General features: G+C 39.9%; 1 protein-coding gene across 7 annotated transcripts in view; it reads left to right on the forward strand.

Annotated features, from left to right (window-relative positions):
• SLAIN1 (SLAIN motif family member 1) overlaps positions 1-22,631 on the forward strand; it is a 114,655-nt gene that overhangs the window by 62,608 nt on the left and 29,416 nt on the right. For 2 of the 7 annotated variants that reach the window (XM_058438001.1, XM_058438003.1), the window contains exons 7-8: positions 764-1,046; positions 4,231-5,431. In XM_058438001.1, coding sequence (XP_058293984.1) covers positions 764-1,046; positions 4,231-4,306 — 359 coding nt within the window. In that variant the 3' untranslated portion in view covers positions 4,307-5,431. Of the gene's footprint in view, positions 1-763; positions 1,047-4,230; positions 5,441-22,631 lie in introns of those variants that run through there. The other 5 variants (XM_032151059.2, XM_032151060.2, XM_032151061.2 and 2 more) reach the window with 4 other exon arrangements.

Here is a 22,631-nt window from a genome sequence, read left to right on the forward strand (position 1 = left end):
CTGGGCCTCCCAAAGTGCTGGGGATTACAGGCGTGAGCCACTGCGCCCGGCCCTCTGTCTTCTTTTCTATAATTACAACTATTAAAGTATCTCCTCATTATTTTCATGGAACCACCACCAAAGCAAGCATCAAGAAATCCTAATGTCTAGCAAGCAAGCGGGAAGACTTTATCTTGTAAGAACTCAGAGATCGGCCGGGCGCGGTGGCTCACGCTTGTAATCCCAGCACTTTGGGAGGCCGAGGCAGGCGGATCACGAGGTCGACAGATCGAGACCACAGTGAAACCCCGTCTCTACTAAAAAAAATACAAAAAAATTAGCCGGGCGTGGTGGCGGGCGCCTGTAGTCCCAGCTACTCGGAGAGGCTGAGGCAGGAGAATGGCGTGAACCCGGGAGGCGGAGCTTGCAGTGAGCCGAGATTGCACCACTGCACTCCAGCCTGGGTGACAGAGCGAGACTCTGTCTCAAAAAAAAAAAAACAACTCAGAGATCATCACGTTTGTAAAGGAAAGAAGGCTGTGCTTAGAATTGGCTTCTGCATATAGCCAGGCACTCCAAAATGTGGCTGATGGACAGACCAGGAGATCTTTGTCAAGGACTAGAATTTTCCATGACTCAGTGTTGTCTGGAACCTATATTCCATTTGTCTCCTCCTGTGTATATTGTACTCCCAGGCATAATGGGCTCTGCTGAAAATAACACACATTTCCTAAGTTGGATAGTGGTAGAAGCTTGCTTATGTGAATATCATTTTCTCTTCTAGTTCCATCACCGGGACAGCTTCAACACAGAGTCCACAGTGTGGGGCATTTCCCAGTGTCTATCCGACAACCTCTTAAAGCCACAGCCTATGTGAGTCCAACCGTTCAAGGCAGCAGTAACATGCCTTTATCGAACGGCTTACAGCTGTATTCCAACACAGGAATCCCCACACCGAACAAAGCCGCAGCTTCTGGGATAATGGGTCGCAGTGCACTCCCAAGACCTTCATTGGCAATAAATGGGAGTAACCTGCCTCGAAGCAAAATTGCACAACCTGTTAGAAGGTAAGAATCTTTATTTGCATAACTTCATTTGCAGTTTGGAACTAGAAACTGCTCCAGACACATGCTGACTTTTCCTTTGGCTCACTTTAACCTTAGTAAGACACTACCCTTTATGGCCTGACTTGTGCTCTCCCCACTTTGAAAAGTGATGGATATCCCTGTGTGGGTCAGGTCCCCTTCTCTCTGATGTCATTTTCTTCCCTTACTCCCTCATCACTATCACTCTTAAGACACCCTTTGCTTTTGCTTTTACCAGATAAGCTCTGTCTCCAGAGCTTTTGTAGCTTTCTGCTCCCAAGTTATTTGCATGGCTTGCTCCGTGCCTCCTTCAGATCTTTGCTCAGTTGGCAGCTCTATCCAAAAATTGTAGGGCGGGGGGACGTTGACTCTTTGGTTCATTGCTGTGTATCCCCGATGCCAAGAACTATGCCCAATACAGGTAGGGTCTCAAATATTTGTTGAATCAGCCATTTTTAATCAAAATATGGAAAAATGTGTCAGGCATATGTGCACGTGCACACCCTCCTCCCACACATTTATGGTTTGAAAAGCATCTTAATGACATTCACCTGGGGCTTTATCAGCTTATGTTGGTAAGTTCAGTATGGTCCAGGTAGAAATTTTTTTTTCCCTTCAAAGTTTCAGAGTACTTCAAAGGACATTTTAATCTACCTCTTGGTCATGATGTTCCCTTCTTGAACTGGATGTCATGGAGTATCTTATATTAAAAATCCATAAGAGTGGTTTGAGGAGAGATTGGTAGATGAGGAAATAAAGACAATAAATAAAGAAAGCTCTTTCAAGAAGTTAGGATATGAAGGAGGAGAAGGAGGAAATCATAGTAAAAAGTTTGAAAGAGGTGGAACAAGCAATTTTTTTCTGTTTTTATGCATTTATGGATATATAAATAGTTTTGTTTTTTTTCGTTTAGAAGTAATAGATGCTCAGATCAACAACAAATTTTGAAAAACATAAACTATTGAAAAATAGAAAAGTAAAGACTGTTCTCGTTGTTCAATTCCCACCTATGAGTGAGAACATGCATTGTTTGGTTTTTCGTCCTTGTGATAGTTTGCTGAGAATGATGATTTCCAGTTTCATCCATGTACCTACAAAGGACATGAACTCATCATTTTTTTATGGCTGCATAGTATTCCATGGTGTATATGTGCCACATTTTCTTAATCCAGTCTATCGTTGTTGGACATTTGGGTTGGTTCCAACTCTTTGCTATTGTGAATAGTGCCGCGATAAATATACGTGTGCATGTGTCTTTATAGCAGCATGATTTATAGTCCTTTGGGTATATACCCAGTAATGGGATGGCTGGGTCAAATGGTATTTCTATTTCTAGATCCCTGAGAAATCGCCACATCGACTTCCACAATGGTTGAACTAGTTTACAATTCCACCAACAGTGTAAAAGTGTTCCTATTTCTCCACATCCTCTCCAGCACCTGTTGTTTCCTGACTTTTTAATGATGGCCATTCTAACTGGTGTGAGATGGTATCTCACTGTGGTTTTGATTTGCATTTCTCTGATGGCCAGTGATGATGAGCATTTTTTCATGTGTTTTCTGGCTGCATAAATGTCTTCTTTTGAGAAGTGTCTGTTCATGTCCTTTGCCCACTTTTTGATGTGGTTGTTTGTTTTCTTCTTGTAAATTTGTTTGAGTTCATTGTAGATTCTGGATATTAGCCCTTTGTCAGATGAGTAGGTTGCGAAAAATTTTCCCCTGTTTTGTAGGTTGCCTGTTCACTCTGCTGGTAGTTTCTTTTGCTGTGCAGAAGCTCTTTAGTTTAATTAGATCCCATTTGTCAATTTTGGCTTTTGTTGCCATTGCTTTTGGTGTTTTAGACATGAAGTCCTTGCCCATGCCTGTGTCCTGAATGGTATTGCCTAGGTTTTCTTCTAGGGTTTTATGGTTTTAGGTCTAACAAGTAAGTCTTTAATCCATCTTGAATTGTGGGGTGGGGGAAGGGGGGAGGGATAGCATTAGGAGATATACCTAATGCTAAATGACGAGTTAATGGGTGCAGTACACCAACATGGCACATGTATACATATGTAACAAACCTGCACATTGTGCACATGTACCCTAAAACTTAAAGTATAATAATAATAAAATAAAAAAGAAAAGTAAAGACTGACCCATAATCCTACTGTCAGATAGAAATAATTTTGGTACATGTTTATTTATGCAGTAAGTTTTGGCTTATTCTGCTTTGTAAATGCAGAGCTGTGTCATCATGCTGATGGCTGACTAGAATCACATTATTTGATGTATATGGTTATTGTAGACCATACATTTATCCTTGACTATGTGTCTCCAAACTAAACTCTTGGAAAGGTCACTACTAGACAATATGAGATGGTCTGTTTCCCCAAACTTAAGCAAATGCTAGGTATTATTATTTTTAACTCTTTTAAATTTAAATTTTTTATTTTATTTATGTTTTTAGAGACAGGGTCTTGCTCTTTTGCCCAGGCTGGAGTGCAGTGGTATGGTCATAGCTTGTTGTAACCTCAAACTCCTGGGCTCAAGTGATCCTCCTGCCTTGCTAGGACTACAGTGCATAGCACCACTCCCAGATAATTTGAAAAAAAAAATTGTAGAGACAAGGTCTTGCTATGTTGTCCAAGCTGGTCTTGAATTCCTGGCCTCAAGTTTTCCTCCTGCCTCGGCCTCCTAAAGTGTTGGGATTATAGATGTGAGCCACTGCACTCAGCCAAAGATTCTTTTTAAATGTTTTGCCAATATGATAGGCAAATCTTCAATTGCTAATAAGGTTTTGAAAATGTCTTCATATTCATTTGCTGTTTATATTCAACAGAGTAACCATTTATGTTTTTAGGTCATTTTTTCTAGCCAGGAGCCTTTATTTTTCTTACTTTAAAATATGTTTTATACATTAAGGGTATTGGCCCCTTTATTTATGTTGCAAATTTACTTGTGCAAATACAACATGCATGACACTTTGCCATGAACTAGGGCTCTGGGAGATAAGCATGCAGTGAAGACCCGTAAGTGTGAACCACAAGGTACACTTGAGATAGTGCCAGTGGCTTCTCATTACTGCAGTGGAGGAACATAGATGGGAGAGTAGGTCAGAGTAAGTCACGTGACTCACAGGATTATTAACAATTTCTCTCTCTCTCTCTGTTTTTCTTGTCTCTTTTTAGTTTTCTTCAGCCTCCAAAGCCTCTGTCTTCACTCAGCACTCTGAGGGATGGAAATTGGAGAGATGGTTGCTACTGATGCAGTTTTATGTACCCTTGAAAAATGGGAAAGAAGTAAAAATGAGGGTTGTGTTACCTAGCTGGCTGGGTAGCAGTGGATGTTGGGATATTCTTTCCCTTTTGTGTTTTAATATATTTACTGCATTGTTTCTCAATGGACCAGTCACTAGAGACTAATTATTGCACTTAAATATTTGCCTGAGATACTGCAACATTCTCAAACCCATGGTTGCAGTATTGTGACACTTAGATCTAGGAAGTTTTTGTAGAACTGCTCTGTACCTGAATACTTTTTGAGAGAATTAAGATGTATCAATAATGCTTTGCCATATGAGTTTTTTAAAGTAACTTGTTCAATTTACTTACGTGTTCTAAACATCTTTCCATTACATGTTCTGTATTTTAATACATTGCATATTGACAACTAGGTTCTATAACGTATGCTTTGAAATTTACTTTTTTATAGTTTACAGGAATTTTATTTTTTGTGCCTATTTCTTTTTACACCTATGTGAACCACTATGGAACAACTTAAATTTTGTGCCATAAAAATATTTTTGTGGTAAGGTACTATTTTTTTAGCTCTAGGGATATATCAGCAAAAACACATCATGCAGTTTGAGAGACATAATTTTGTGTTGAATGAGCACAACATAATTTGAAGCATTGCAAGGAGATAGCCAGACAGCAGAATTAAATGGTCCTGTCTTTTTCATTTTTAATTTGTTGTCATACATGGGTTTCATATTTATAATGGCATCATGAGCTCATTGCACTTAATACCTGCAATGTTTGCTACTGTACCACAATTGATTTTCAATACTTTATTACAAAGGATGAAACTGTAATGTTTTATTAACAATGCTTCTGGAAATGAATGCATTTTAAAGCAAATAAATCTTTTTGATAGACCTTTTACAAAATCCATTTGCACTAATGAATGCTTTCTTATGGCATATAACTTAATATTTGTTACTGTGTACACTGCTGTTTTGGAATGTTCAGAAATAAAGACTCTATTTCAGCAATATCAGGTCATGCATGAATGTGCAGCATAAACAGTATAACTACACATGTGTTTCACTACAATTGTGAAAATGGTTATTGTTACTCTGTTCTTGTGCAGGGCATTTATATCTCAAGCAGGTAGACTTAGAATATTCACATTCGTAACATTATTTTTCTTTCCCAAATATTCCTGATAAGAAATGTGTGATTTTTCTTACATTAGTTTTAGTTAAGTAGTTTTACAGTGAGATTTAGGTCCATTTAAAGAGGCCACTAAAACTCATGCAGCATGTTGCTGAGAAACACATTTACAGATGAACATTGTCAGTGGGGATTTTAATATTTTATAGGAGTTGAATTTGAAATACTTTCTCAGTATCAGTAAAATAGCAAAGTAGTATCCTTATTCTACATTATATTTGATAAATGTTGGAAAACTTTAGTTGAAGGTACTGTGGGAAGTTTAGGCAAAGATTTTTATGTTAGGTTTTGAAATGGAGTTCTACCTGTAGTCATTAGAGGTTTTTAGTTTTTTTAAAGTGTACCTTTGTATGTAATTCTGTCTAGAACTAAAAGGAATGTTTGTTTAAATAACTTGCACTTTAAGTGGAATGTGAGCTAGAGGAGGTGAGATTTGAAAAGGGAAGTAACATTTATTAAGCACCCCTTCAGTCAAAAGAACTGTGCAAGATATTTTATATACATTTGTCTAGGACTAACTTTCACCTACTATTATCACCATTTTAAAGAGGAAGACACTAAGTCCCACAGAGGTGATTATTTGTCAGTTTTTGCATCACTATAATGGAATACCTGAGACTGGGTAATTTATGAAGAAAAGAGGTTTAATTGGCTCATAGTTCTACAGGGTGTACAGGAAGCATGGTGCCAGCATCTGCTTGGCTTCTGGTGAGGCCTCAGAAAGCTCACAGTCATGGCGGAAGGCAAAGGGGGAGCTAGTGCATCACATGGCGAGAGTGAGAGCAAGGGATGGGGCGGGGTTTCCACACTTTTTAAAAAACAACCAGATCTTGTGTGAACTCAGAGCAAGAGCCCACTTATCACCCAGGGGATGGCACTAAGCCATTCATGAGGGATCTGTCCCCCTGATCCAATCACCTTCCACCAGGCCCCACCTCCAACACTGGGGATCACATTTCAACATGAGATTTGGAGCGGACAGATATACAAACCATATCGTTCTGCCCCGACCCCCAAGTCTCATGCCCTCCTTGGATTGCAAAATGTAATCTTCTCTTCCCAACAGTCCCCCAAAGTTTTAATTCATTCCAACATGAAGTCCAAAGTCCTAAGTCTGACCTGAAACTCATCTCCTTCCACCTATGAGCCTGTATTATGAAAACAAGTTATTTACTTCCAAGATACAATGGTGGTACAGGCATTGGGCAAACATTTCCATTCCAAAAGGGAGAAATTGGCCAAAAGAAAGGGGCAACAGGCCACACAGAAGTCTGAAACCCAGCATGGTAGTCATTACATCTTAAAGATCCAAAATAATTTCCTTTGATTCCATGTCCTCCATTTAGGACACACTGGTGAAAGGGGTGGGCCCCCAAGGCCTTGGGCAGCTCTGCCTCTGTGGTTTTCCTGGGTGCAGCTCACGTGGCTGTCCTCATGGGCTGGAGTTGAGTGCTTGCAGCTTTTGCAGGCCCAGGATGTAAACTGCCAGTGGCTTTACCATTCTGGGGTCTGAAGGATGGCAACCCCCTTCCCACAGCTCCACTAGGCCATCCCCAGGGGCAACTCTGCAGGGGGACCTCCAACTCTACATTTCCTCTTAGCACTGCCCTGGTAGAGGCTGCTGTGAGGGCTCTACCTCTGTGGCAGGTTTCTGCCTGGCCACCCAGGCTTTCTGATGCATCCACTGAAATCTAGGTGAAAGCTGCCAAGCCACCTCCACTCTTGCATTCTGTGTACTTTCAGACTTAACACCATGTGGAAGCCACCAAGGCTTATGACTTGCCCTCTAAAGAGGCAGCCCAAGGTGTGCCTGTGGCCCTTTGAGCCGAGGCTGGGGCCAGAGTGGCCGGGATGCAGGGAACAATACCCTGAGACTGAACAGTGCAGTGGGGCCCTGGGCCTGGCCCTTTAAACCATTCTTCCCCCATAGGCCTCCTGAGCATGTGATGCATTGGGCTGCCTCAGAGATTTCTGAAATACATTTGAGGCCTTTTCCCCATTCTCTTGGCTCTTTTTCAGTCATGCTAATCTCTCCAGTGGTTACTCCACAGGCCACTTGGATTCCTTCTCTACCACAGGGCCAGGTTGTGACTTTTCCAATTTTTTTGTTTTGTTTTGTTTTGTTTTATACAGAGTCTTGCTCTGTTGTCCAGGCTAGAGTGCAGTGGCATGATCTCAGCTCACTGCAACCTCCACCTCCTGGGTTCAAGTGATTCTCCTGCCTTAGCCTCCAGAGTAGAGTAGCTGGGACTACACACATGCACCACCACACTGGGTAATTTTTGTATTTTTAGCAGAGACAGGGTTTTGCCATGTTGGCCAGGCTATTCTTGAATTCCTGACCTCAGGTTGATCTGCCCGCCTCAGCCTCCCAAAGTGCTGGGATTACAAGGCGTGAGCCACTGCATCTGGCTGACTTTTCCAAATTTTACACTCTGCTTCCCTTTTAAATATATATTCTGACTTTTAAGTCATCTCTTTGCTTCTGTATCTGATTATAGGCTGTTAGAAGCAGCCACAGCACTTCTTGAATGTTTTGCTGCTTAGAAACTTCTGCCAGATACCTTAAGTCATCTTAAGTTCAACCTTCCACAGATTCCTAGGACATTGGCACAATGCAGCAAGCTCTTTGCTAAGGAGCAACAAGGGGGAATCTTTACTCCAATTCCGAATAAGGTCCTCATTTGCATTTAAGGCCTCCTCAGCCTGGCCTTCACTTTCCTATCTCTATCGACATTTTGGTCATAACCATTCCAATCAGTTTCTAAGAAGTCCCAAACTTTTTCTCATCTTCCTGTCTTTAGCCCTCCAAACTCTTCTAACCTCTGTTACCCTGTTCTAAAGCCACTTCCACATCTTCAAGTATATTTATAGCAATGCCCTACTCCTCAGTACTAATTTTCTGTATTTATTTTTTGCATTGCTATAAAGAAATACCTGAGGCTGGGTGATTTATAAAGAAAAGAGGTTTAACTGGCCCACTGTTCTGCAGAGTGTACAGGAAGCATGGTGCCAACATTTGCACAGCTTCCCAAGAAGGGTCAGGAAGTTTACAATAATGGCAGAAGGCAAATGGGGAAGTCAGTGTATCTGATGGTGGGAGCAAACAAGAGAGAGAGGGCAGAGGTGCCAGGCTCTTTAGAGCTCTTGTGTGCACATATTACCCTGGGGAGGACACCAAGCCATTCAAGAGGGAATCTGCCCCATGAGCCAAAAACCTCCCACTAGCCCACTTTCAACTCTGGGGATTACATTTCAACATGAGATTTGGAGGGGACAAAATATCCAAACCATATTAGTGACATTAGTCTTGGGTAAACATTTAGCTAGTAAATAGTGAAGCTAACTTTTGAATCCAGGTTTATCTGGCTCAAAAGTCTTATTTTTCCCCACAACTATGCTCTCTTCCAGTGAACACATGTAGCTGGTATTTTTTTTTAAAAATCACTTTTTATTCTGCAGAGAAAATTAAAGGATTCGTTCATTCTCCATTCAAATGTTTGATTTATATTCAAAAAAAGTCTGCTTAGCCCTTGCAATAAAATAACAAAGATCCCTTCATCTTGGCTTTTACATTCTTGTTGGGGAGAGAACATAAACCATAAACAGGTAAGAAAATCACTGCAGGTTAGGTCATAAGTTCTGTGGGGGAAAAGAGGAGATCAAGGCAAGAGGAGTTAAGAGAAAATAGGGGTGGGGAGAGATCATACTATTAAAAGGATCACCTCAGTAGATATTAATATAGGAGTTAAATTATTTAGGCAGTTAGGGTACAGGAGTCTTTGTTAAGGTTTTCCTTTAATGAAAAGGCAGCCCCCAAATCATTTCTTTTCTAACAAAAAAAAGCAGCCTGAAAAATCAAGCTGCAAGCATAGATAAGCAAACTGGAAGTTTGCATACGTGAATGCCGGCAGCCATGCCAGAAGCATCCAACATAGAGGTTTTCTCTTCCCTTTTCCTTGTCACCATACGTGCAGGTGTCATGGTGCTGGCCAGGTAGAAACCCCATCTGTATAATAAAAGATTAGAGTGGGATGGCCAGCGTCTTCGAGGGCTATGTAAATGTCACACCTGGTCCAACCAATCCCCTGGGCCTTATGTAAATCAGATACCGCCTCCTCGAGCCCCTCTATAAAACCAACCGCATCCCGCTGCTAACAGGGAGATCCATTCGGAATCCCCCTCCCTCTACATGGGGGAGCTTTTCTTTTGTTTCTTTCACCTATTAAACTTCCCGCTCTTAAACCCACACCTTGTGGTCTTCATTTTTCTTAGTGGGAGACAACGAACCTAGGGTGTTTCCCCAGACAAACGATGCCGCTTCAATATCATTAAGGAGCTAGTGCGAGCAAAGGCTTGACGATGGAGAGTTAGTCCTGAGGATGTTTCACAACCTTTTTCATCTGGAGTTCTACAGAACATGAAATAGTTGTAGTGACTATTTTCACAGTTCTTCCCAGGAGGCTTTATAACTATTACTATTCTAAATGCACAGGAAAGAATTTAATACATTATAGATAGCGGATGTCCCAGGGCAGTGGTTTCAAAGTGTAGTTCTAACACCAGCAGCATCTTTTGAGAATTCGTTAGAAGCTCATATTCTCAAGCATCATCCCAGATCTATTGAATGAGCCCTCTGGATGATTTGCAGAATTCCCTTTGAGAAAAGCTGCTAAAAAAAGAGGGAATAGCCTGTGTGAAGGCTGTAAGGGGGAGCATGCCTGTGTGTTCGAGGAAGAGCAAGGAGGCCAGTGTGTCTGCAAACAGGGAACAAAGAGGAAAGCCATAGAGATAAGTTCAGAAAGGTGATGGGGCAAGGCCGGGTAGGATATGGTGGGCTACAAATGGACTTTGACTTTACTTTGAAACAGGAAGTTGTTGCATGGGTTTGGGCAGCAGAGTATGAGATTTGACTTATTTTAAAAAGCATTAACCTGGCACTTGGTGAGGATGGATTGTAGGAGGTCACGTGTAGATGCCACCAGGATGAATTCAAGTATTTCGGTCTTTCAAATGAGATGATGAAGAATTGAACCAGTGTGGTAACCAGTGTGGTAGCATTTGAGATGGTAAAGCAGTCAGATTTTTAGATATATTCTAGAAATAAAACCGTAAGATTTATTTGGTTTGGATGAACCATTGGATTAGATGAGCTGTGTTAGCAATTGAGGAAAAACTCCAAGGGTTTTGGGCTGATCAACTAGGAGGACAGAGCTCCTACAACAGATATGGGGAAGGCTATGGCTGGGAGAAGGTTCAAAAAGCCATGGTTCTTGCGGAGATCACCAAAATGAGTTCAGGTAGATAGGAGAGGACTCAGGACTGAGATCTAGGGCACTTAGGCCCTTTATCTCATGTGAGTTGCTCAAAGGAGATAGCACGGATAACAATCTGGAACTCATACAGGAAAGAGGATGCTCTGTTCTCCGATGTGGAAGGGAGTTGTAGTGTTGGGTTAATACAGACAATCTAGCATAGTAAGCTAATGCTGTGTAACAAGTTAGCACAAGACTTAGTGGTTTAAAACAATATTATCTCAGTTTCTGTGGGTCTGGCATCTGGCTATGGCTTAGCTGGGGTCTCTGGCTTAGTGTTTCTTACAAGGATACAGTCATCTCAAGCTTGCTTGTGGAAGAATCTGCTTCAAGTTCACTTTTGTGGTTGTTGGCGGAACCCATTTCCTTGTGTGCTGTCAACAGAAACTGCGCTCACAGTCTCTTGTGGTGTGGACCTCTCCTTGGGCAGGTCAAAAAGTAGCATCTTGCTTCATCAGAATGATACAACAAGATGGAAATTAAGGCCTTTTAAACGTAATCCTGAAAGTGAGGTCTCATCACTTTTGCCGTACTCTCTTCATTAGAAGCCAGCCACTGGGTCCAGCCCTTATTCGTGGGGAGAGAATGACGTAAAAATGTGAATGCTGGAGGTAAGGATTATTGGGACCATCTTAATTATAGAAGCTGCCTGTAAAACATTGCCATTAACTTTACCAGATAATCCCAACCAATTTCCAAAATAACTGTATAATATTACTTTTTTGCCAGCAGCGTATGAGAATTCCAGTATATCCTTGCTGTACATCCTTGATATTGTTAGTCTTTAACTTTTTAATCTGTAGGTGTATAGCAATGTCTCCTTGTGGTTTTAATTTGCATTTCCCTGGTTGCCAGTAAGACCAATACCTTTTCCTTTTCATTCATTTATTAGAGGGATTCCTGTTCGGATCTTTTGCTTATTTTTCTTTTGGGATTTTCTTGCTAATTGCAGTAGTTCTTCATATATTCTGCTATAGTCCTTTTTTCAGTTATATGTGTTATAAAAATATCTTCCCACTATGTAGCATGACTTTTAATTCCCTTAATAGAGTGTTTTGATGAATAGAATTGTTTTAATATAGTACAATTTGCCATTTTTTAAGGTTACTCTTTTGTGTCGTATTTAAGGAGTATTTCCTTACCCTAGGATCGTGAATACATTCTCCTTTATTCTAGAAGTTTTGTTATTTTACTTTTCTCCTATAAATTTATAATCTACCTGGATTTGATCTTTGTATATTGTACAAGGTAGGGTTACAATTTATTTTATATTTTCCATGTGCATATTTAATTGTCCTAGTAACACTGAAAACTTCATCCTTACCCCCACTGCTCTTTGTCATAGCTTTATATTTGTCTGTTTTGGAATTGTCTATTTTTGCACCAGAGCCATATTGTTTTAATCACTGTAGCCTTATATAAGATTTTCTAAATAGCAGAGCAATCCTACTCCCTTGTTTTCTCTTAAGAGTGTTTTGACTGTTCTTGTCTCTTTGCATTTCCATATACATTTTTGAGCAAGCGGGTCAAGTTCAAGAAAAATATCCTATTGGAATTTTGATTGGGATTGCATTCAATTTGGGGGAAATTTAATCTTTACAATTTCAAGTCTTATAATTCGTGAATATGGTCTACCTCTTACTGATTCAAATATCCTTAAATCTCTTATTAAAATTGTATAGGTTTTCTATGGATAAATCTTGCCAGATTAATTTCTAAGTATTTGATTTTTTATGCTATTGTAAATGATATTTTAAAAAATTTTATCTCTAGTGGTTTCTTTTTAATGTTTTATTCAACAACCTTAAATGTATGTTGGTTTATATTAACTTATCTTTAGAATACATAGAAACTGTATCTGTACATACAGTCAAACATATGGATATTAGATTATTTCTTCCTTTCCTATTTGTATATTTTTTTCTTTCTTGCCTATGGTCTTTGATGCAATATTAAATATAAAATAATAGGTATCTTTCTCTCTTTGCTATTTTCAGAAAAAAAGCTTTCTATTTTACCCTTAGTTTTAAATTTGCTAATAGTATTATTTTATTGTGAAAGAATGTGAATTTTAACAGATTTTTTCTGCATCTATAAAATATGATCTTATTAATAATCTATTATTAATAGATTAAAATGATTATCTCATTTAATCTGGTAATATGCTGACTTTAACACAGATTTTTTTGAATGTTGAATCAACTTTGAATTATTGAGATAAATCCAGTTTAGTCATGATCGTGTTTTTCTTTTAAAGACAGATGTATTTGACTTTCTAATGCTTAGGATTTTTGTCCAATTTTATGAATAAAATTGGCCCATAATTTTTTTAAAAACTGTCTCTATTAAGCTTTGGAATGATAATAGCGTTAATCTCACAGAGTGAGTTGGGGATATTTTGTCTTTTTCTATCTGGAAGAATTTGTGTAATATTGGAATTATTTTTCCCTTAAATATGTGATAAATCTCTGGTGAAGCCTTCAGGAATTAGAGTTCAGATCAAGTCATGTTTTACAATCTGATGTTGTATATACTTACTCTATTTCCAAGAGTTGTGATAAAACCTCCCTCTGTAATGGTGAATGTAACTGTTCCCCCTTACAGTTCTGTCAAATTTGCTTTATGTTTTTTGACATACACCATATAACTTTGTTGTATACATATTTAACATGTTTTATCTTCCTGGCAAAGTAGACCTATTATCAGTGGAACTATTCTTTATCTCTTTTTAATGTCTTGAAATCTACTTTTCTGATATCAAGGCTATGTTAATACTTTAAATTTTAAACACATCAGCTTTCTTTTAGTGCTTATATAATGTATAATGTATATTTTTAAATCTTTTACTTTCAAACTTTTAGAATTCTTATGTTAAGCATCATATAGTTTGTTGATTTTTTTTAAAATCTAGTATGAACATTGTTGACTCAACTTCAGCATTTAAACCATTAGTATTTAAAATAATCACTGACATATTTAGATTTCAATCTATCACCTTTTTATGAGCTTTCTGTTTGTTGTGTCTGTTCCTTTGGTTTCCATTTTAGTCTTACTTTAGTTTGCTTTATCATTCTGTTTTAATTTCCTACTAGTTTGAAAATTATGCCTTAATTGTCTTTTGCTATTCTTTTAGTAGTCACCCAAGAAATTACAATTTGCATCTGCATTTATCTTTATCTTTACCATTCTTCTAGGCAGTATAAGGACCCTTAGTGGTATACCTAATCTATGTATGTGCAATTGAAGTGGCAGCCTGAGACTGGGGAGAAGAGATCATATACAGACTTTTAGGCTCTCTGAAATTCAGAGAAAACAGTCATATAAACAATGCAGCACTGTGTCGACAAAAGATAGAAAAAGATACACAGAGTGGTTTTGGGACAGAGGGAATGATCAACTTTGATGGGATCAGAAGGTTTTCCAGGTAACTTAAGTGTTATTATTTTATTTTAAACTAGGCTCTGAGTTTATCCATTCAACAAATATTTATTGAGGGTCTACTATTTGTTAGGTTTTGTGCTAGATGCAGAGGATGTAATAGCCAATTAGTCAGGCATGATTCCTATCATGGAAATTACATTCCTGATTCTAGTGAGAAAGGTTCAAATCAAATAAGCAAAATACTATTTCCTTTCTACAAAGGAAAAAGTAGGAGCTGAGATATAGAATGGTAGGGAATGAGAGGAAGAGAAAAAGGATTATTTCATTTGGGGTTCTCTGAAGGTACTCCATTCAAATAATCATTCTTGGGACCTTCTCTTCTGAGAAATGGATATTTAAACTGAAAATTTACAGGAGTTAATCAAGTGAAGAGAAGGAGAAAGATTTTTCCAGGCACAGGAGGGGAATATTTTGGGGTGTTTGAAGGATCAACGGAAGACTGGGATGGCGGGACCTCAGTGTGCTGGTGTCAGGACTGGCTACATCGTTTGTGGGACCTAGCACAAAATGAAAAGGCAGGGCCCCTTGTTGAAAACATATGAAGAATTTCAGGATGGTGACAGTGGAGTATTAAACCAAGCCTGGGACTCTCCTAAGCATGGGTCCCTGCATACTGTGTAGGTGGCACACCGTGAAGCCAGCCCTGGCTAAGGGGAAAGAGGTAAGAGCTGAGTTGGAGGAAGAAGCAGAGGGAAAATCCTGTGGAACCTAAAGGCTACATGAAGCACTTTGAGCTTTATTTCAAATTCAATGGGAAATGATTTCTTAATAATACTAGCACTCATAATGCTTTTCCTGTGTGCCAGATACTCTGTGTAGCCCTTTAGAATATTTTACTTATGTGATCCTCACACAGCCTTATGGAAGTAAATACTATTATTATCTCCATTTCAAAGATGGGGAGACCCAGGTGCAGAAAGGTTAACTTATGCCAGGACGCAGAGCTCTTAAGTGGCAGAAGTTGGATTTGAAGGCAGTTCAAAAGGAATGAGTCGAGCAAATTAAAAACTAACTCTACCTTTATATGAGAATAAATTAAAGAGAGCCAAGAGTGGAAGCAGGCACAAGGCCAGTGGACACTCCTCGCAGAGAGAGCAGTATGTACAAAGGAATGGTGTGTGCAAGGAATTGAAGTTACATTTCTTTTTTTTTTTTTGTATTATTATACTTTAGGTTTTAGGGTACATGTGCACAATGTGCAGATTTGTTACATATGTATCCATGTGCCGTGTTGGTTTGCTGCACCCATTAACTCGTCATTTAGCATTAGGTATATCTCCTAATGCTGTCCCTCCCCTCTCCCCCCAACCCACAACAGTCCCCGGAGTGTGATGTTCCCCTTCCTGTGTCCATGAGTTCTCATTGTTCAATTCCCACCTGTGAGTGAGAACATGCGGTGTTTGGTTTTTTGTCCTTGCGATAGTTTACTGAGAATGATGTTTTCCAGTTTCATCCATGTCCCTACAAAGGACATGAACTCATCATATTTTATGGCTGCATAGTATTCCATGGTGTGTATGTGCCACATTTTCTTAATCCAGTCTATCATTGTTGGACATTTGGGTTGGTTCCAAGTCTTTGCTATTGTGAATTGTGCCGCAGCAAACATACGTGTGCATGTGTCTTTATAGCAGCATGATTTATAGTCCTTTGGGTATATACCCAGTAATGGGATGGCTGGGTCAAATGGTATTTCTAGTTCTAGATCCCTGAGGATTCGCCACATCGACTTCCACAATGGTTAACTAGTTTACAGTCCCACCAACAATATAAAAGTGTTCCTGTTTCTCCACATCCTCTCCAGCACCTGTTGTTTCCTGACTTCTTAATGATGGCCATTCTAACTGGTGTGAGATGGTATCTCATTGTGGTTTCGATTTGCATTTCTCTGATGGCCAGTGATGATGAGCATTTTTTCATGTGTTTTTTGGCTGCATAAATGTCTTCTTTTGAGAAGTGTCTGTTCATGTCCTTCGCCCACTTTTTGATGGGGTTGTTTGTTTTTTTCTTGTAAATTTGTTTGAGTTCATTGTAGATTCTGGATATTAGCCCTTTGTCAGATGAGTAAGTTGCAAACATTTTCTCCCATTCTGTAGGTTGCCTGTTCACTCTGCTGGTAGTTTCTTTTGCTGTGCAGAAGCTCTTTAGTTTAATTAGATCCCATTTGTCAATTTTGGCTTTTGTTGCCATTCTAGGTCAATCAAGGATTGGTTTAATTTAGCTGCATTGTAGGGTATAAGGAAGTGCTGTAAGAAACAAAGCCGAAGGCTGAGCAGGAGCCAATGTGGGGAGGGCCTTGTAGCTCATGCAAAGTAGGAGTGGGGAGCTAGATCTCCCTGAGGGAAGATGTGAAGGCAAGAATGATACCTAATTCTATGTTAGCCAGGCTCAGTGCAGGTAGCACTAATTAGCTTTTTTAAGGCAGAATTTTTTTAAGGCAGAATTTTTTTAATTAATTTTTTTCATTTATATTATTATTTTTGAGAGAGAGGATCTTGCTCTGTCACCCCAGGCTGGAGTGCAGTGATACAACTGTGGCTCACTGCAACCTCAACCTCCTGGGCTCAAGTGATCTTCCCACCTCAGCCTTTTGAGTGGCTGGGACTAAAGGCACACTCCACCATACCCATTTAATTTTAACCTTTTTTTTTGTAGAGACAATGTCTGGCTGTGTTATCCAGGTTGGTCTTGAACTCCTGACCTCAAGTGATCCTACCACCTCCACCTCCCAAAGTGCTGAGATTACAGGCATGAGTGACCTTGCCTGCTCTATTTTTATTTTTATAAGTGATAAATAAATGTACGTATTCAGGGGGTACCTGGTGGTGTTTCAGTACCTATCAGATCAGGGTAATTAGCATATCCATGATCTCAAACATTTATCATTTCTTTGTGTTGCAAAACATTCACTATCCTCCTGCTAACTATTTGAAACTATATAAAAATATATTATTGTTAACTATAGTTATCCTACAGTGTTACAGAACACCAGAACTGATTCCTTCTATCTAGCTATAATTTTGCATCCTTTAACATAAGTAGAATTTGGTAGAGGAATTCAGTGTCTACAAGATCACTGGGAGGACTGGCGGGCCCAATTAGGGTGGCCTCTGAGAACAGCCGGTAGCATAGCAGCACAGATCTGGCCTGCCAGGGGATCTGCTAACGTGGCCAGAGACAGGGACGTGGGGAATCTGAAGCTGCCATGGGAACCATTGGCTCCACTAACACACTGCACTAACTGTGGTCCAGGGATCAGGAAGCAGCATCATGGCTGCATCATCATGTCTGCCACATTTGCACGAACAGAAAGTGGATAGGTCACATGTCCCACCTGTCCCACCCAGGAAAGTCATGGACCATATGTGGGGACCTCTGCCAAGGCTGCCACACAGTAAAGGCAATGTCTTCATGGCTGTGCTTGCCAACAGAAACATCATAAACTGAGGAAATGTCACTTTTCCTGCAATAGTGATGGGTGCACCCTAAGTCACATCTGGAATCCTTGCAGAAAAGAAGTTTGATAGATGTGATTTTTAGCTTTTTTTTTTCCCCTGTGCTATGCAGAGAGACATGCTCAGAGAAGCACCATATCCACCATGGAGATGATTGTGTTCACCCCTTAAACAGTGGATAGACTGAAAGGAAAATACAGGAGGGGCATGAAGACAGGAGTATAGATGAAAGACTTGGTTTTAACAGAGCTAAGCCAATTTGGTGGTTTGTGCTTGGCAGATTCTTTTTAGTGCACATCACATCCAAGGGTTAGTGTGAGTGAGGGCTTGTGGTCTGCTCTCCCACAGTCTCACAGACTAAGATGTTACAAGCAACGACTTTACCAGATGCTTACCGTGGCAGAACGTGAGTCACTGCTTTCTGCTTCTGATACCATTTTCCTAATGCCCCCCTGCTCAACTGCTAAGTAGCACACATTTTACATTTTAGTCATAGAAACATTCAATTTCCTGCATTAATGATTATATTCCTAAGTATAGGTATGTTAGTTTGGTTTGCTCCAAAGTGGATCCTGAGACAAGGGTAAGTAGTTTAATTGGAAGGTGCAGGAAATATCATAGGTGGGTGGGGAATTGAGGAAGAACTGGGAAAACTGGCAATAAAGAAGACTTATTAAGCAAGTTAGCACTGTGGGCAACTGGAAAATTCTACAAGAAAATTCTGAGACATAAATGCACACGTCAGGGCTAGCCTGCTCAGGAGCTGAGGTATGTATACACCTCCTCCCGTCAGTCAAGGTTGAGGATGTTCCTGAGGGGTGTGAATTCCCAGTCCTCCTGTGTTGAAGCTGCCATCTCAGCTTTTGAGAAAGCTGGCAGTCCCCTGATAATCCTCCCCACAGTTATCTAGAACTTGGTCACAAACTATGGTCCATGGGCCAGATTCCACCCACAGCCTACTCTTTTGTTACAAGCTAAGGGTGATTTTTATATTTTTATAGAGTTGTTGAAAAAAAGTCATATGTAACAGAGACTGTGGCCTGCAAAGCCTAAAATACTCACTTACGGTTTTCAGAAAGAGTTTGCCAATTCCTGGTGTACATGGTCTTGCAGTAAGAAATAATCCCCAAATCTCAGGTTAAAAACAACTATTTCTCCATTGTGGTCTACGTCTGATAGAGGGCAGAAGTGGGCTTGCTTTATGTAGTCACTCTACCTTATAACTCTTCCCTATAGTAAATCCTTCTGGTAGCAACATAAGGTGCCAGGGTTTATAACAGCAGGGAGAGAGAATATGTAAAATAGAGCACCAACTAGGTCCCTCGTGCTTCAGACTAAAACGGACACGTGTCATCTCCTATAACTGTTTATTACCACCACCAGTCACATGACTGCAAAGGAAGCAGGGAAACATAATCTCCTATGTCCAGCAAGGAGGAGAGACTTGGAAATACTGGTGGCCAGTACTCATGTCTACTATAGCTCTCTTGTATGAAGTTCCCTTTGCTTTCCCAATATAAATAAGATTTTGGTCAAAACATCATTCATTGATTTCATATATTTTCCTGGAGTTAATAACTGCTTCATTTAACAAAAGAGTCTTAGATTTCTTTGAGCTTGCAGGTATGGTTTTTACATTCCGCATGACTCTGTAAAACACTTCTTTTCCACGTAGTCAAGCTTATCAGATAATCAATCTGTCAGTCCTATTTTAATATGAGGCTTTCTAATAGTTGTAGAATAGCTACGAAATAGTGCCAAGCTTCACTATTTTTCTTTTTAAATAATATTCAAGGGACTTATTAATAAATTCAATATTTTGTACTTTCAGATATCTCAATTTTGAAGCATGTAAGCTTTAATTTGAAGAACAGTTTAAAAAGTATGTGCATAGGTCTGTCATTACATTGCATAATCAGTAAAACAAATATTATATAATATTATAAAATCTTGCCCTTTTTAAGGATGGTGTTCAAATAAATTAAAAGTTTCATAAGTAGAGTCAACACTTTTCTTAATACACTATTTGCACTTTTAGATCCAGCAGTTAAACTTGAACTTGATCATGCCTTTGTACTTTGCATGTCATTTTTCTTTTTCCTTCTAATAACAAAGTCATTTTGAAAGATAATTGAACTATTATAATGAAAAAGTAACAATTGTCAAGAACTTAGGAAATGTTGAAAGAGGCATCCTGTAGTAATACTGAAAGTTCATCACTCAAACTAGTGGAAAGTCTCAACGTTTTTGCAGAGGATAAAGTTATGCTGCATTTTGTTTCACGGTTAATTGTGAAATACAAAATTACATTGTGGAACATTAATTGCATTAGTTTTCTATGGCTGCATAACAAGTTACCACAAATTTAGGGGCTTAGAACAACAAATTTATGATTTCATAGTGTCTGTGGGCCAAAAGTCCAGTTTTGGCTGGACAGGGTTTTCTACTTTGGGTCACAAGGCTGAAATCAAAATGTCAGATGAACTGCCTTCGTTTTTGAAGCTGGGGGTCGTCTTCCAAGTTCATTCCTATTGTTGGCAGAATTCAGTTCCTTGAGCTGTAGGACTGAGGCCCTTGTTCTGTGGGGGGTCAGCTCAGGTCCTAGCAATCTCCAACAGTACTTTTTCCCGTGGCCTCTCCTAATGCCCTCTTTTTTTTTTTTTGAGATGGAGTCTCACTCTATCCCCCAGGCTGGAGTGTAGTGGCACAATCTCGGCTCACTGCAAGCTCCGCCTCCCAGGTTCACGCCATTCTCCTGCCTCAGCCTTTCCGAGTAGCTGGGACTACAGGCGCCCGCCACTACGCCCGGCTAATTTTTTGTATTGTTAGTAGAGACGGGGTTTCACCGTGGTCTCGATCTCCTGACCTCGTGATCCGCCCTCCTCGGCCTCCCAAAGTGCTGGGATTACAGGCGTGAGCCACCGCGCTGGGCCCTAATGCCCTCTTATGCTTCACAACTTTCTGGAGAGACCCAGGCCCTTTTAAAATCTGACTTGTGGCCAGGCTCGGTGGCTCACGCCTGTAATCTCAGCACTTTGGGAGGCTGAGGCGGATGGATCACGAGATCAAGAGACTGAGACCATCCTGGCCTACGTGGTGAAACTCCGTCTCTACCAAAAAATACAAAAATTAGCCAGGCATGGTGGCGTGCACCTGTAGTCCCATCTACTCAGGAGGCTGAGGCAGGAGAATCGCTTGAACCCAGGAGGTGGAGGGTGCAGTGAGTGAGATCGTCCCACTGCACTCCAGCCTGGGCGACAGAGTGAGACTCCGTCTCAAAATAATAATAATAATAATAATAATAATAATAATAATAATAATAATAAAATAAATCTGACTTGTTTAGATTTGGCCCACAGGGATGCTCTCCATTTTGGTTGATCAAAAAATCAACAGATTAGTAACCCAATCAAGGGAGTCAAATTCTATCATATGCCCCCGTTCAGCCTGCACTTAGGAGGGAGTTACAAAGCGTGCACACTAAGAGGCAGTGATCCTGGGAGCCACCTTAGAATCCTGCCTACCACACTGTTCCATTATGTTGATGGTTGAATTAACTATCACAGGCCAGCAAATCAAACGAGATACTAGTGAGGAAAGGATCACATGCCACTTCTTAGCTAAGGCATGCATTCACGTGATCCCATCAGTCAAGTCTTACATTCCTTATACTTCATGATGACCATATCCTGGTGCACACAGGTCATGTTAACGGTCTGTGGGACCCCTTCTAATGTTTTCTACTTATTCTTTTATGTTTTATTTTATATCTTTTTTTTAAAAAAATCTGATTATGACTCATGAAATAAGATTTCACAAAATGGATTTTATGATTCATGACAGGAAAAACAGTCTTAATGGACACATGTTTCAATTAGTAATCTGGAAATATTTTTCTTTACAGAAAAAACACTAAAATATATTTATGCAAAAAAGTTTTTTCTGAATAAATCAATATGGACTTATAGATGCAAATGGGTACACACCTGGGGGTAATCTTCAGTTTATTTAAAATTATTACAAGACAATCAGCAATATCACTACAGTCCTCAGGAGGGCAGCATCTGCTCTAGGTATGTTTGAAACTTAAGTGTGCTCAGAAGTTTTCTAGTGACTAGGAATTCCGGTAAGTAAATTACTTAGAGTGTATTAATCTAAGCAAACATTGGTTTATGCTTGGCAATTGAGAATCAGTCCTGTCAAAACCATAAGTGCTATGATTAATTTTTTTTGTCTGACCCAAGAGGATTAGTTGAATTCTTTTATCCTTTGCTTCTTTCTGCTTGCATTTTTCCTTTGTCCTGTCTGTCCCTCTCTGGCTTATAGTCTTGCATAGGTGGTCCAAGTAAGGCCCAATAACCATGGTGGCTGAGGACATGGCAATCATAAATATTTTCTGCTAATTCAGAGTTGTTGTAAAGTCCCTCTCTTAATTTCCGCACTGTGTTGACTTCCTGACCTCCTGCTGCGTATGCCAACTGGTGGCTCCCTCAGTGCCTCTTTTGTGAACAAACAGGACTCTCTTAACCAGTGCGCAAGAGGAAGTGCTGCCCTGCAGATGACTCAGCATGTTCTCTTATCTTCAAACTCTCAGGTGCTTGAGAGAGCCTTTTGCTGACCCACAAACACAGCAAAATCAAGCTGTCTAACCTGATGTTCTTAGACAGTTAAGCCTTTCTAGGCTTAACTCTAAGTGTGACTATAGAAGGAAATAGAGTATATTGAATCTGTTCTTCCCACCTCTGTTCTGGACCCACCATAGTCTCACCCTAAAATCATGGTCTGGGTTGACACCACTCTGTCACTAATCAACAGAAAATAGTCAGGAGGGTCCCACATACTCTAGTTAGACATAGAGCAAATTTCCTGCCCTTTGTTTTACTTACGTCCCTATTGTCAACAGGTTATAATACTGGCCCTAAGT

The sequence above is a fragment of the Hylobates moloch genome, unplaced genomic scaffold (genome assembly GCF_009828535.3).
Source record: "Hylobates moloch isolate HMO894 unplaced genomic scaffold, HMol_V3 SCAFFOLD_4, whole genome shotgun sequence".
NCBI classification, from domain to species: domain Eukaryota; kingdom Metazoa; phylum Chordata; class Mammalia; order Primates; family Hylobatidae; genus Hylobates; species Hylobates moloch.